General features: G+C 42.8%; 1 protein-coding gene and 1 long non-coding RNA gene across 3 annotated transcripts; one reads left to right on the top strand and one right to left on the bottom strand.

Moving 5' to 3' along the window:
- Nucleotides 1-428: 428 nt before the first annotated feature.
- On the top strand, nucleotides 429-9,485 carry LYG2 (lysozyme g2). Of its 2 annotated transcripts, none has more exons than XM_077135074.1 (6): nucleotides 429-606; nucleotides 911-978; nucleotides 5,976-6,116; nucleotides 6,887-7,083; nucleotides 7,855-7,993; nucleotides 9,253-9,485. In XM_077135074.1, exons 2-6 carry the CDS (start codon nucleotides 936-938, stop codon nucleotides 9,369-9,371), a joined length of 639 nt encoding a protein of 212 aa, XP_076991189.1. In that variant the 5' UTR covers nucleotides 429-606; nucleotides 911-935; the 3' UTR covers nucleotides 9,372-9,485. The 2 variants fall into 2 exon arrangements, with proteins under 2 accessions (XP_076991189.1, XP_076991188.1); XM_077135073.1 differs by lacking the exon at nucleotides 429-606 and adding an exon at nucleotides 668-703.
- A 986-nt stretch (nucleotides 9,486-10,471) lies between these two features.
- On the bottom strand, nucleotides 10,472-11,272 carry LOC143661476 (uncharacterized). The gene is made up of 2 exons (XR_013164620.1): nucleotides 11,057-11,272; nucleotides 10,472-10,970 (listed from the first exon to the last, which is right to left on the bottom strand). It is a non-coding gene; the product is annotated as an uncharacterized LOC143661476 (long non-coding RNA).
- Nucleotides 11,273-14,972: the final 3,700 nt, after the last annotated feature.

Below are 14,972 nucleotides of genomic sequence, written 5' to 3'. Positions count from 1 at the left end.
GGGGTTCATTAGACTAATTAATTAATGGTGGTTAATTAGTGCTTTGAAATCCTTTTATTAAAGGGACCACCTAAATTTAAAGTACTATCATAATCAGGCCAATGAGGTCAATGGTTTAAAGAGAGGGTTTAGAGCTTATATAAACCCCTCCAGTGGTGCGTGGTAAGGATGGAGGTCAGCAGGGGCAGGTGAGTCTACCTGCGGGCGTCTAAAGCCTCCTCCACAGGGTAGAGCCACGCCGAGGGTGGCCCGGATGGAAGCCAGGTGCACAGTGCTCTCCTGACCACTGGATTCTCGACTTGTTACATCTCTGTTACAGGAGCAAGGCCACCGCTCGTAACAGCCTGACGTGCCGGTTGCTGCAGAGTCCAGAAGACCTTCTCAAGCCAAGAGGGGAGATTTTCTCTCTGTTAGGTCACAAACCAGGTTAGTGCTGGCTTTCTTGTCACTGGTGAGATCTATCAGCTGCCTTTTGAATGAAACCAAGAAGAGAGTCAATTGAGGAAGAAATAAAACACAGCGAACCTCTTCCAAGTTATGTTCTCTGGTGCCCTGTTCAGCAGTGCCCACAGTTTCTCTTGATTTTCTTTCCAAGGAGACTATAGTGTAAGAACAATGATCAAATAATGGTGTGGACCAAGCTTGGACATAGGGTGGGAGTGTTTGTGTGTGGTCACATACGTAAGATGTGCCTGGACTCACGGTAACATGAAATTGAATTAAAATGATGGGAGTTTATGCTTTGGGAAGGGGGTGATCTAATAGGCCAAAATACTGAGTCTGTGAGAATATCTTGGAACTGAAAAGTGGAAATTGAACTGAAAATAACTCTAAACTTTTTATTTAACCAAAGAAACTTTCTCCTTAGGAAACTTTCAAGTTAACCAATTTCTATTTCTAATTAAAACAGGTCCTGTGGGGTAAAAGTCAGCACCATGCTGTCAGCTGCCACATTTTTGGGACTTTTTGCCCTCATTGGTAAGTCATCAATTGACGTGTAATATTGTTAGCAGGGTGTCCACAAAAGTACTCGGCACAGTCATAATCAGAAAAAGAATGATTACATGGAGAGTGGGCTTTCCTCCTAACCAGCCTGGCCATTAAGCAATTGCTTAATTTCTGTATCTAAGAGTGTATGCTACTTGCCATCAGGGGAGGTAAAATCAATAAGAGTTTTAAATAATCAATTATGTATTGATCTGCTTACTTTCTGTCTGACAATAGACCTACTAGGCTTCTCATCTTATCAAGCGGTATTGGAACATTGGGAATCAAGGCACCTGAAGAGAAAAATTTCATTGCCAGACAATAAATGAGTTAAACAAATGGTAGGGAAAAACACGAGTCTGATAGGAGTTCAGGAGTAGGGGATCACTTCTAGTGACAGTTGAAGAATTCTGGGTATTTTAATAAGTGATGGAAAGAGACTGCTGAATGGAAGATGTGACTTTAGTGCAGGCTCAGAGGCAGAAATGCATGAAAAATGTTTGGTGCGGAGTAAGCAGCTGAACATGACAGGAGAAGTAGTCTGGGGAGATGGCAGAGGACCTTGAATAAGAAAAATTGGAAACTTCATCTTGAGAAAAATGAAGAGCCATTGAAAATAATATTCAGGTTGTCTTCTTATTAATGGAGTGATGATTGAGAAGAGAAGCCTTCTAAAATGTTAAATTCTAAATTTGTAAAAATAAGGCTAGCCCAAATTGGTAATTTCCATTTACTTATGGTCAAAGGAGGGGGATATAGTTTAAAATTTTTACTCCTTCTTTAATTGCTGGTGGGAGAAGAGTTATAAAACCAGTAGATCAATTATGAGCTACTCTACTAGCAAAGATGACTATAATTTTTTAAGTTCTGTGTGTTTATGATGCAGAAGTAATATAGGGTTCTTAGTCATATACTACTCCCCTTAATGCAGTATTTCTGAAACTTCAATATATTCAAAAGTAACCAGAGGATGCTGGTTAAAATGCAGATTCTTGGGCCTTGTCCCTAAAAATTCTGGTTCAAAAGATCTGATATGAAGAGCAGGGTGATATCCATTTTTAATACACATCTCAGCTCATTTCAATGCTGTGATCTGCGGACCACACTGTGAGCATGGCAAAGACTGCCTCCCCAGCACAGGGATATTGAAACTCTTGATATATGGACAGTTAACCAAGATCATTGAGAAAATTCCATTCCCTCTCATCCATCCATCCATCCATTCAACAAGTATTTGTTGCATGCCTGCTTTGTGCAAGGCATTGGTCTAGGTGTTGAGGAGGATACAGCAGAGAAAAGCACCGTGGCCCTGCCATTAAGGACTTTGTGTTCTAGTGAGAGGAACAAGTGAAAAGGGACACAGGGAGAGGAAGGAAGGAAAGAGGGAAAGGAGGGAGGGAGAGACAGAGAGAAAAGGAAAGAAAGACAGGAAGGATGGATGGATGGAAGAAAGAAAGAAAGAGAAACATGGAATGTGTATCAGGGATAAGTAATATAAGTAAAACAATGTTTTAGGTAATGGGCAAGGAGTGAGGCATGATGAATGGAGAAGAAAATCTCTCTGATAAGGTGGTTTTAACTTTTTTTTAAAGTTTTCACATACAAAATGGAGGAAGAATAGAACAAACTCTTATGCACCCATCACCCAGCTTCTACAGTTTTTAACATTTTACCAATTGTATTTTATCTATCTCTTACCCCTGCCTGTATTTTTTTGGTTGAAGTACTTTAAAACAAATCCGAAAGCATCAACATATTTCACGTGTATATTTTTTTAGTATGTGTTCTTAACATCTAAGTTCTACCTCTGGCACAAGAAGATGCTCCTGGTTCATGTTGAACATTGTTTCCCGCCCCAGAGCAGGGGCATGCTTGAGGAGCCTGGGTGCTTTTATGGAAATGGCATTTAGAGACCACAGTCTGGTTGATAGTGGTGCGCCACTGTTACAGGCTTGTCATTTCTTCTAGACCTTTTCAGTGGACAGAACTAAAAAATACATGTGTGTTTAAAGGAGAAAAAAATCTTTCATTAATACTGATATTTCACATTAATATTTAAGAATACAAGGATTTTAATTGGGTTTTACATTTGTATTTCTGTTCTCTTATGCTAAACATCCTGGTTCCTACCAATGTTAACATTATTATTTATTTATAATGGTTTCAAAATTCTCAGTATTACCAAACAATAATGAGATAATGAATATAGTTTAAATTTTCCTATGATTTTTTACATCCAAAGAATGTATTCCATTAGTGGTTCATTTATAGCAACGTATTTCAAAGTCATATGAAATAACTTTCTTCTACTTGGTTAATTAACCTTAACCTATTTTTTGGTATAGAATTAAGCTTATTCATTTGTTTTCATTTTTTAGATTCTTTTTTTTATTTGATTTAATTATTTTTAGTTATATAAACATTTACATGGATCACAAGCAAAAACTATAAAATAAGGTACATTTAGAAAACACTAGGCTTTATCCTTCTCCCCTTTAACCTCTTCTTACCCTCCCCTCAAGCTAACAACTTTTATTAGTTTTTTGTTTATCTCTGTATTACTCACAGGCTCACATACATAAAAACCTTTTCTCCTCTTTCTTATGGAAAGGAATTCTATAGATAGCATTCTGCACCAAGAGATAATTGCATAGGAGTATAGGGGCATCTTCCTCTTTTCTTTTTCACACCTGCATAGTACTACATTGCATGGACATACTTTAGTGTATTCTGTCAGTCTCCATGTTAATGTCATCTGCATTGCCTCCAGTCTTTTGCTATTGTAAACAGTGTTGAGATGAATAGCCTGTTACAAAACTCTCCTCTACAGCAATGTAGAGTGCTGGTCTCACAGCCTTCCCCATAGGGTATATTGTCAAGCTTTTGGCAATTAAGTAGATGAAAAATGATATCTCAGTATTGTCTGAATATGGCTTTTCTTCTTTTGAGTGTAGTTGATCACCTTTTTATATGTTTGAAGACTATTTTCACTTTTTGTCTGTGAGCTGTCTTTTCATATCTTTGGCCAATAAGGTCATATTTGAACAGAGTCCTGAAGGTGGTGAATTATCTGAGAGGATAGCACTCCAGGCTAAGGGAGACTGCCTGCTGTTCTAGGATTAGCAAGGAGAACATTGAGGCTGGAGAAGAGAAAGGGAAGGGAAAGAGAGGCTGGAGAGAGAGCAGAGGGCCAGAACAGGTAGGGCCTTGGAGGTTATGATATGGACTTAGCTTTTTTTCTGAGCAAGAAGGAAGCCATTGGAAGGTAAGAAAGAACCAATAGGGTCCCAGGCATGTTTCCACAGGAGCGCTCTGGCTGCTGGGTGGAGGGCAGACTGCAAGAGTGGGAGCAGGAGCTATTAGGAGGCTGTACAATAGTTCAGACGAGCAATGATGCTGGTTTCTACCACAGTGGTAGCAGAGATGGTGAGAAATGGTCAGATTCTGGAGATATGTTTTCAGTCTGCCCCTTGCTCCCAACCCCCATTCCTCAATTTAAAAAAACAACACCTTTTTATTGTAGTAACATATATACATATTAAAACTTCCCATTTTAACCACTTTCAAGTGTACAATTAATTGGTATTAATCACATTTGTGGGACTGTGCTACCATCATCAAAATCCATCACCCCAATTTTTCATCACCTCAAAAAGAAACTGCACCCCTTAAGTAAAAACATCCCCTTCCCCTTACTCCCTGACCACTGGTATCCTAATCTGTCTCTATGAATTTGTATTTTCTATCTCGTGCCTCTGTTTTCCATGTGATCTTTGTCATGATCTGAATCTATGTCCACTCATTTGGTCACCTAAATTTCCTAAGTGGGTTTTAGGCACAAGATACTAGTCTGAAGGCCTAGAATGCTGAGGAAATGGCTCCTGCTCTTCGCATCACATGGAAATCCACAGGTCTTGGACAAGCTTAAAGACTTGCTGGTTTCTGCTACTTTTATTATCTAGATAGGCTTTCATAGTATCCCACATCTACATGATAGTTTCACTTCTTGGTTCATTCACAATTCCCTTTCCGCCTGTTTGTGGGTGGGAGAGGATGGACTATGCCTCTATTTTTATTTGTTTGATTGATCTCTTCTTTTGTTTTCTTAGTCACGCCTTTTGGAGAAATTAATTTTTAGAGTTGTTTTGTTTTCCTCATAAAATAAATATTTATAAGGAAGAGTTCTTTTGGTTATGTGCCTAATTCTAAGAGAGTATGTAATCTCTTTCTACTGTTAAGTTCATGGACAACAATATGGGTAAGTAAAAGCCACCTATTTAAAAACAAGGTTTATAACACTAAGTAAAAAGCAAGTTTTTTTTACAATGAACATCTTAGCAAATATATTTCTTATGACAAATATTTGTAGTCTTAAGGTAGCAGTCAACAGTTCTTAGAACTATTAGAACAAACTTTTCAATATTACAGAAAAGTTCTTTTTCCCCTTTAGTAAGTAACTTGGGCAAAAAATTACTTCATAATGACAAAAAATAATAATAATAAATTTAAAATTAAATTTTTATTTCTAAATTTATTAGACTTAGTAACTCACCTTCACAGCAATATGACTCAAAATGAGAATATATTTAATTTAAGTTGGTGTGGTACCCTTATTTCTTATCTTTCTAAACAGAGGCAAATTGCTGATCTGGATATTTCCATCCTCAGAAGCATCTGAGTCCTAAGTGTCATAAAATTTCTTTCAAGGGATCTTTAATCAAGATCGCAGCAAATATATTTGGGTTTATGACTGCTGATCTTCAAAATATTTACCCAGTGTTTTATAATTAACTGCTGTATATTTTTTTAGGTGGGAGTAGAGTGGAGAGCGGGGCATGCTTCTGTTCCTTTTTATCTAAGGAGCCAAGAATGGCAAAAAGGGGCCTGGGGAAGACCAAGTCTTCGTTTCTAGTCTGGTGATGCTTGTCATAGCAGCTCAAGCTTTATCTTCTCCCAGCCTTCATGAGAACTGTCACTCTGCCCCCCAGACACCTCTAGGGGCTTGTACCCCTTCATCCACTTGGCGAACCCAACCCTCCCGCCTCGCCTGTACCATGGGTGCTACGGAGACATCATGACCATGGAAACCCCTGGGGCCTCCTGCGACATGGACATACTGATTAAATGCGGTAAGTGAAACATCTAGCAAAGGTTCGACTTGTTCCCTTTCATCATTTTCAGATTCTTTCCTAGGAAATAGCTTATTTTGCTTTAAAAGCATAATCATTATCAGAACAATAATATCAACATCAAAAATTAAGGAAAAAACAGAATCCTGACCAAATTAATGAACCACTTCCTTTAATTTTTTCCCCATTCTTTCCCATCCTTGTCCAAATGTGTTTATTTCTATGTGTTGAAATTATTGCCTAAAAAATGTTACATTCTAGCTTTGTTTTTTGTTTATTATTGTTTTTTCTTAATGCTACAGCATGAGCGTTTTAAGCCAACTTCTTTCTCTTTGTGTGTCTTCTCTTTTGAAATCCTGTTCCAAAGTCTTCTTCATGATGTTATCACTATTACAGGGTGTCAAGAGCTGGGAGCAACCACAAATGTCCCACCCAATCCCATCCCTCTGATTTACAGGTCAGAACACTGAGGCCCAGGAAGGGTGTTTCCCTGGCACAGAGCTAGTGAGTGGCAGAGCCGGGCTAAAACTTAGGTGGGTTGACTTCTAGTACGAGTCTTCCCAACGCAGCAATGGGGCAGAGGAGAGGAGCAGGAAAAAGACAGAGAGAGCAGAACTGGCATCCATCTGGAGTTGTGGACCTGTCTGGTTTTGGAGTCAGAGATCAAAAGAATGTTTAGAAAGCTTGACAAGGCGTGGACTGTGGCTGACATTACAGCTTGAGAAAAAGGTTTGCTCTGGAGTAAACACATTTTCTTTTTACGGACGTAGGGATCCATGGTTCTGAAATGTTTGCTGAGATGGATCTGAGAGCCATAAAGCCTTACCAGATTCTGATCAAAGAAGTTGGACAGAAGCATTGCTTGGACCCCGCGCTCATTGCAGCCATCATCTCCAGGGAAAGCCATGGTGGAGCTGCCCTGTGTGATGGCTGGGACCACACGGGACTTAAATTCGGCTTGATGCAGGTACTAGTCTGGACATTCTAGACCAGCCCCACTCCATCCTTCCTCGTAAAAGCTCAGCCCAAACCGGAAACCCACTTGTAGTGGTTTCCATGCTCCACAATCCAGAGTTTGGGTTACGAGTGCTGCAGCAGAATTTGTTCTGGGATTTCTTTGGAATTGTACTCAAGATTTATGAGTTATTGGATATCTTCCCAAAAGTCTTTTTATGAGCTTCACAACTATAGTTCAGAAAGGAATAATGTGCAATGTACTTAAATTGAGAAAAATTTTTGGGGGGTTCACAAAGTAGTGAATTTGATCCATGTGGATCAATACTGTCTAAATTTAAGCCCTTCTTGAACCTATGTCTTTCCTTAGGTAAATTGGAACAAGGGAATCTAAATTATTTGATATCTGCTTCCAGGCTCTATTTAAAATTGTCTGTAAATCCCTCACCCCCACCCCAGTCTTCTAGCCTTCCTAGTCAGACAATTTTTTTCCTGAATTAGCTGGATAATTATTTATTGCAAATATCCTGACAATAGGGACCATTTGTTTTAAAACAACTTTTTAAAAAATTTTATTCTCTCCCCTCTTTATGTATAGTAGAATGCTTAACCAAAACTATGCCCTGTTTATTCCTCCCAAACCTTATTTGGTTTCTATGACTCTTCCTTATAAAGGGAAGGATAGATTTGATTCTGGAAAGGGGCCAAGGCCAGGAGAAATCAAGGTCGTCAGAAAAGTGGGTTGCTTCACCCAGATGCTGACATTATTATCCAAATTTTCCAGCTTGATAAAAAAACTTATCATCCTGTTGGTACCTGGGACAGCAAAGAACACCTTTTGCAGGCTGTTGAGATTTTAACAGACAGAATTAAGGCAATCCAGAAACAATTCCCCACGTGGAGTGCAACTCAACACCTCAAAGGTAGGCTGTGTTTTAGTGCTTTGTTTAAATCAACAGCGTGTGGGGCAACTGATGGCCGGATGCTCCCTGGGTCTCCCTGGGAGTGTCCCCAGTGGGCCAGCAGGGGGTCTGGGAGGAGCACTCCCGGACACTGAGCTCCTTGAGTGGTCATCTTTCCCTATCTCCCGTTTCTGCTCCTGCTGGACAGTGAGGTTCCTACTGCATTTCTCTCTGGTGGTTGAGCCATTGAGCAATACCTTGAGCATTACTGAGATGGTTCCAATGACCATGTCTTGCCCTCTTCTGATAGATTTTTCCTCCGATACACAAAACCATCAGGCCCTTTCTGAATAGTCTGAATACATTTTTACTCGGAATGCCATCAGGGCTGCAGGTACCATGACATGTCCCCATAGAGATCTCTGTTTGCCTGCCCCCCACCCTCAAAATGAATTAACTCACTAGCCTCCCACTACAAATATGTTTCCTTATCTGCATTTTCTGTCCCTGCAAAAGGCACTAAAATATATCCAGTCATCCCAGACAGAAAACCAGATTGTATTCTCAGGCTTTCCTGCCTCCTCCCCTCCACATCCACCCATCACCGCTCCCTCCTAAGTGGCCTCACATAATCCATGGCAGGTGTTGCCTTCTTTCCCTCCATATTTCCCTCCTTGATTTAGAACAATCTGTATTTTCTATTTCAAGGTGTCCTTATTAAAGGCAGAATAGGACCAGCGGTCTTTTCTCTAGACATCAGAATAAGAGCACAATTGTGTGTTTAATGAATAACTGTGGAAGATAAAATTCCAGGATTAAACAGCACATAATACCTCCACGAAAGACCATGTCTTAGCACACTATGCATCCCATGCTTAGTGACCTCGCACTGAGTAGGTGCTTAAAAACTATTATTGGATGAATGAATGAGTGCCTGAACAAAGGATTGAATTGTTGAATGAATGAGCGAATGCTATATGCATTCTCAAACTGGAGATTTGCTGGAGATCTCATACCCCTAGGTCTGCACTACATAAGAATCAAATGTGGCGTTTGTAGAAAGAAAAACAAAGTCTTAAGAGAGAAGAAAGGAGGAAATCTGAGCCTTTCCCAGGGATCCTGGAGGCAGCATACCCTTTCAGGAGGGGAGGGAGGAGAGGGAGGGACAGGGGCTGCCTGCTTTGGAAGAGCTGCCTGGAGGACCCATATCCTGGAAATGCTCGCATCCTATTTCTGCTGAACGTTAATATTTGAATCTAAACTTCTATGTTTCTTTCCAGGTGGTCTCTCGGCCTTTAAGTCAGGAATCGAAACCATTGCTACCCCTTTGGACATAGAAACTGACTTCGCCAATGATATTATTGCCCGAGGTAGATTCTATAGAAGAAATGGCTTCTAGGAAAGGCGTGTGGATGGCCAGGGCCAACACGGCAAAGAACAATTGCAATTTTGACAGCAAATTCATTTCTTGACTTTCTTACTGAAACTAAGCATTAAACATACAAAAAAAAGATAAGGCACCCAGTTCACAATATAGTTCCCATGATCCCAAGTAGACATACATATAATTATTTTGTGGCAAATGTGCATAGCATGATGAGTGCAGTCTGCATATTCCATGGGTCTCATTTTAGCCCATGATTTCAAAGCCAACCTGCTCCCTGTCTTGTCAGAATTGCTCACGGGAAGTAAGGCTGATGAGAGCCTCTGTCCTTTCCCCACTGCCTCCCCCACCAGGGCTTTGTCTGTGAGAAGGACCAGGGCCTCATTTATAAGCCAGTCCAGCCACGGGACAATGGAGAAGCGAGGGATGGAACTGTAGGCCACGAGTAACGAAGAGCTGACTGCAGACAACCTCCTCACGTGGCACCCGCGACTCCCTCGGACGGAGGCCACGACTCCCTCACCGGACTCCCATGACCTCTGTCACGGGACATGGACGACCTCTGTCACTGGACGCCCGCGACCTCTGTCACGGGACATGGACGACCTCTCTCGGGCCCACACCAACCTCCCAGGCAGTGGTCCTGGGTGCTGAGGATCCAGGGCCCAGCTTCCTTTGGATCGGTTTCAGCAGCTGCTGCCACACACTCTCTCCCTCGGAGATCTTTCCCCACAGGACACGGCTGAAGATTAGCACGTGGGACACAGACTAGTTTCAGTTCCTTGATGGCAAGCAAAAGTTATCAGTTCTGGAAAACGTATCCAAAGCCAAGGGGAAGGTCTGTGGCATGAACGGGAGCCTAGCAGCCCTGGGGGTGCGGGCAGCGGGACCCGGCTGGCCCCGCTGTGTAGAATCCCTGCTGCATGCATGAACTGCACCCTCACTGCATACATGGGACCTCCCCCACCTTCCTCACTCTGTTCCAGAACCATAATCCTAGGAGAGAACCTGATTGGCTTGTCTTAGCTCACCTCCCCGTTAGCTCCTCTGCTTTTCCATCTTGCCCAGACTGTACCCACAGTGGAGAAGGGTCAGTTCTCTAGAGGGACACGAGGAACAGTTTGCAGCTTTTATTTTCAGTAAGGAGAGGACACAAATAATCATATGTTGGCGTGTAAGCTCACAAAATCCCTACGAACATGGCTCCCCTGGGTCTTTAGCCCCCACTTCCTCCTGAGATGATTAATAAATGCTTCCCCCCCTTACTTCTCTCTCTGAGAGGGACTCGGAATCACACCTGCCTCCATCTGAGCTCCTTGGAGAAAGCCAAGGAACCCGTCCTCACCCAGTGTTCTCTCAAGCCGGCCTGGAGATGTGACTCGGGCAGGCCCGGCAGCCCTGCAGCCGAGAGGCCAGCGTCTGTTCCCATCGGTCGTGGCCAAGCTGCACCACTCACTAGACATTTTAGCTGTCATCCCTGTGTGCGAGCGCTGCAGGCTGTCCTGTAGAGCTCCCCTTTGCTCAAGAAGGACTTCTTCTGGGCTTTTCCTCACAAGCATGCGTTCTGTCCAATCGCCATCCTCTTCGGTGTGGCCCAAGAGCAGGAAAGTACATCTGGGGGAGATAATTCTCGATTAATTTGAAAAACAAGAAATAGTACACTGACTTACCTGAATCTAGCCCCCGGGTATTTTCCTTACATCTGGACTCAAAGGGCTGCCCTAGGGCACGATCTGGAGTGTCTTAGTTTGGTCCCCCCAGAAGTGGACCCTGTGATGAGGACTTTGCTCAAGAAGCGCAGGGAATGCCGGGCATCAAGCTGGGCAACGCTGAGGGGCAGGGAGGCAGTCTGTCAGACGTATGCCACTAAGTCCGCAGCCGCAATAAGGAGCTGGTGCCGAATCCTGCAGGAAAAACGTAAGAAATGGTGCAAAATACACCCCCCACCCCACCCCAGAGCTGTGCTACCTAAGGGTCCAGGAGCCGAGGCATTTCTGCATCAACTTCCAAGGGCCGTTAGTTGAGGGCTCTGCCGACATGCAGGGGAGTGTTAATTCATTGCTACTTCTAGTCCACAGTAAGTGAGCAGTACACAGCTCTGTAGTTCCAGGAAAAAGAGGCCATAGACACAGAGATGCAGACACCAGCAGTCGGAAATCAGCCGAGAACCCTGAAAGGCCCAGGGACATGGGAAAGGCCCTACAGCAAGAACGATTTATCCCTGGAGGCTGGGAACAGCCTTCCAATATCGTTGGCTTTATCACTTAACATGGTAAGAACAGTCTAGAAATAACACATAAGCCTTATTAGACCTCTTGATTTCCTGGCAAGCCACTCCGCAATCTATTAGATTTATTAATTAGCTGTCACAGAACCTTCCCACACTTCATTCCTTTCCTATGTGTAGCTCCACTGTCCGGGGTTTCCTGGAAATATTATCAATGTTGTTAAACTCAAATGTGGCTCCACTGATCATTATTCCTGTCACCCTCAATTTTATTAATATGTTTTGCCTGAACCCCTTTAGGGACAATGAATTTCTCTGTACTTACTTACTACCTTCTATATAAAATTTTACCTCTTTTATTTGCCCGGAAACTAACCTCTTTCTCGAGGATGAAGAAAGGTTGTCTTATTTGTGTTTTTTTTTTTTTTAATTAAAATATTCTCCTGGCTATACTTATTCACAATTACATTCTCACCCTTTCTTTTTTTTGGCCATACTTCCCAAAACTTCGACCATCAGTGCCGAGAGCTTTATTAGAGATTGCAGCAGCTCAGGCTTTCTCCCCGTGCTTCCTTTGCACGGCACTAAAAGAACATATCTGAAAAATGGGCCTGAGCGTAGGACCTACCTCAGCTAAGAGGACGACCTACGTCAGGGGACATGGTGATGTGTGAGGCATCACTAAGCAAACATTGTGGCGTGGTGGCTGCAATGCCATAGGGTGGGAAGCGTAGGCAGCAGAGGTCATGAGGACGCAGGACTGCTGGGAGAGAGGGAAGACGCAAAGTTAAAGGACCCCAGAGACACAGTGATCCACTTTGTAGTGTCTGCAGTGCTGGGCCGATTGGGTTTCAGCCCCCCAGAGGAGGTCTGGCCGACAAAGGTTCAAGATGTCCATTTAGTGTAGTGTGTGGAGACCAATGCCTCATGGGCAAACCCAGATGTTTTAGAGGGTTTGTCGGGACAAGCTGGAGTTCCACAATTTTGGGATCTGTCTGTAGTATAGACAGACATGGAATCTGTCTATACATGGAATCACATGCCAAACTCCCCTGCCGCCATTCTACCAAGCAGTAACCTACATCTCGCTCACCTACAAAACGGGACACCTGTCAACCTGAGACTGAACTGCAATCTGTCTTTTGGTGGCTACTGGCCATTTATTCTACCTTCTAGAGGCATGGGTTAGTTATCTATGGCCAAATAACAAGATCATCACAAACTTAGCAGCTGGAAATAACTCACATTTCTGTGGGTCAGGCTGTCAGTATAATCACAGAGTCGTACATTCATCACCACAGTCCATTTGAGAACACTCTCGTTGCTCCAAAAAGAAAAATCCCATACCCTCATATCCCCCTGTTATGGATACTTAGCTATTGCTTTAGTACCTTTGTCACAGTTGATGAACGAATATTACAATATTACTGTTAATTATAGTCCATAGTTTGCATTAGTTGTATTTTTCCCATATACCACTCTATTATTAACACCTTGTAATATAGTGATGTATGTTTGTTCTAGATCATGGAAGAACATTCTTTTATTTGTACTATTAGCCACATTCATCATCCACAACAGGGCTCACTGTTATAGAAATTTGTGACGTCCTCTAGGTTTCCTACTGATGAGATACACAACCTTAAACTTCCCCTTTCATCCGCAATCACACTCATAATTCAGCACTCATAATGTGCTACCATCACCTCTATCCATTTCCAAACGTTTACAATCAACCTTATTAAAAATTTTGCAAAATTAAGCATCAGCTCCACATTCTCTACCCTTGTTCTAGCTCCTGGTAACCAATACTGTAGATTTTAACTCCATGAATTTGCTCATTATAATTAATTCATATTAGTGAGGCCATACAATATTTATCCTTTTGTGTCTGGCTTATTTCCCTTAGCAGTAATGTCCTCGAAGTTTATCCAAGTTCTCACTTGTGTTAAGACTCCATTCTTTCTTACAGCTGAATAATATTCCACTGTGTGCATGTACATTTTGCTTATCCATTCATCAGTGATGACACTTGGGTTGTTTCCATCTTTTGGCAATTGTGAATAATGCTGCTAGGAACATTGGTGTGCAAATGTCTGTTCTCGTCTCTGCTTTCAGCTCTTTTGAGTATTTACCTAGCGATGAGATTGCTGGATTGTTTGGTAAATTTGTACCTAGTTTCTGGAGGAACCGCCCCACTGTCCCCCACAGCGGTGGTGCCCTGCTGCACTCCCACCAGCAGTGAGGGGGTGTCCCATGCGGTGAGTCACCTGCAGAAGCCAGGGGGGTCCTCCCACCCCCATCTTCCCTGCTCGCTGGAGAGGGCGCTCCTTTGCCTCTTTAGAAACATGATTTGGGGGAGGGGTGGGTACAGAAACAGGACAAGCATTCCTCAGGGGAATATGAACTCACAGGAAGGGTCAGCTGTGAGTGGGAATGACTAGACCAGACAGAGGCAGGCAGAGCCCAGAGAGGAGGCAGGGCTCGCACTAGGAGACAGAGGTCTGCCCCTGCCCGCCAGGCTACCAGCCGCAGGGCTCAGCCACATTGCTTCTCATCAGGCTCCGTGGCTTCATCAGAATGGAAATAGAAAAATTTCCATTCTGAATTCTGGCTCTCCTCCGACCATGAATGGCAATGAGATCAGAATATGAGAAAGCACTCAGAAAACCCCAGGGAGCTCCAGGAGCCTGCAGGGTCATTATGATCATTTAAGACCCACTTAACTCTGAGCTAGGAGCCCCTCACATTTTCCACCTCCCAGCCCTGGCCCAGAGGCAGAACTGACTGATCCAGGTAACCTTTCTGTCCACAGGGTGGAACCTCTGCCCTGAATGTCCCTTCAGCAGGGTTGATCTAGCAAAGCAGTTTCCTTCAGAAGGGGTGCAAAGGCAATGAGTCTATTGAGGTTTGGTCCATCCAGTGGCATCTATGATATTTTATATGCTCAGGAGCCTCACATTTTCACAGCAACTTAGCTGCTGACTGCGTAGGCTGGCTTGGCCCCTTAGGGCCCAGTTTTCCACTGTGGGTAAAGCTAAAAAGACTGGCTAAGACTTCTTTGGCTTTGAGTCACATTCTCCTCCATAATGGTGGTGTATCCCATATGTTTAGATATAGTTGAAAATATTTTCTGCTTTAATCCACAATTACTTGGGAGATTTCTAATATCTTTCTGTGATTGAACTTTTGATTTACGTCCACAATGGTCAGAGAACATACCCTGTAAGATTTCAATCATATAAAATATGTTGATACATTTTTATGGTCCAGAATATAATCTGTTGTAAGAAACATGCCGTGTGCACTTGAAGGGAGCGTGCATTCTGCAGTTACTGGATGCACAGTTCTCTAGAAGTAAAAATAGAACATGTTGATTAATTGAATTA

Source organism: Tamandua tetradactyla, chromosome 17 (assembly GCF_023851605.1).
Source record: "Tamandua tetradactyla isolate mTamTet1 chromosome 17, mTamTet1.pri, whole genome shotgun sequence".
In the NCBI taxonomy this organism is placed as follows: domain Eukaryota; kingdom Metazoa; phylum Chordata; class Mammalia; order Pilosa; family Myrmecophagidae; genus Tamandua; species Tamandua tetradactyla.
Note: the sequence above shows the minus strand (reverse complement) of the source record. Positions and strands in the feature narration are given on the sequence as shown.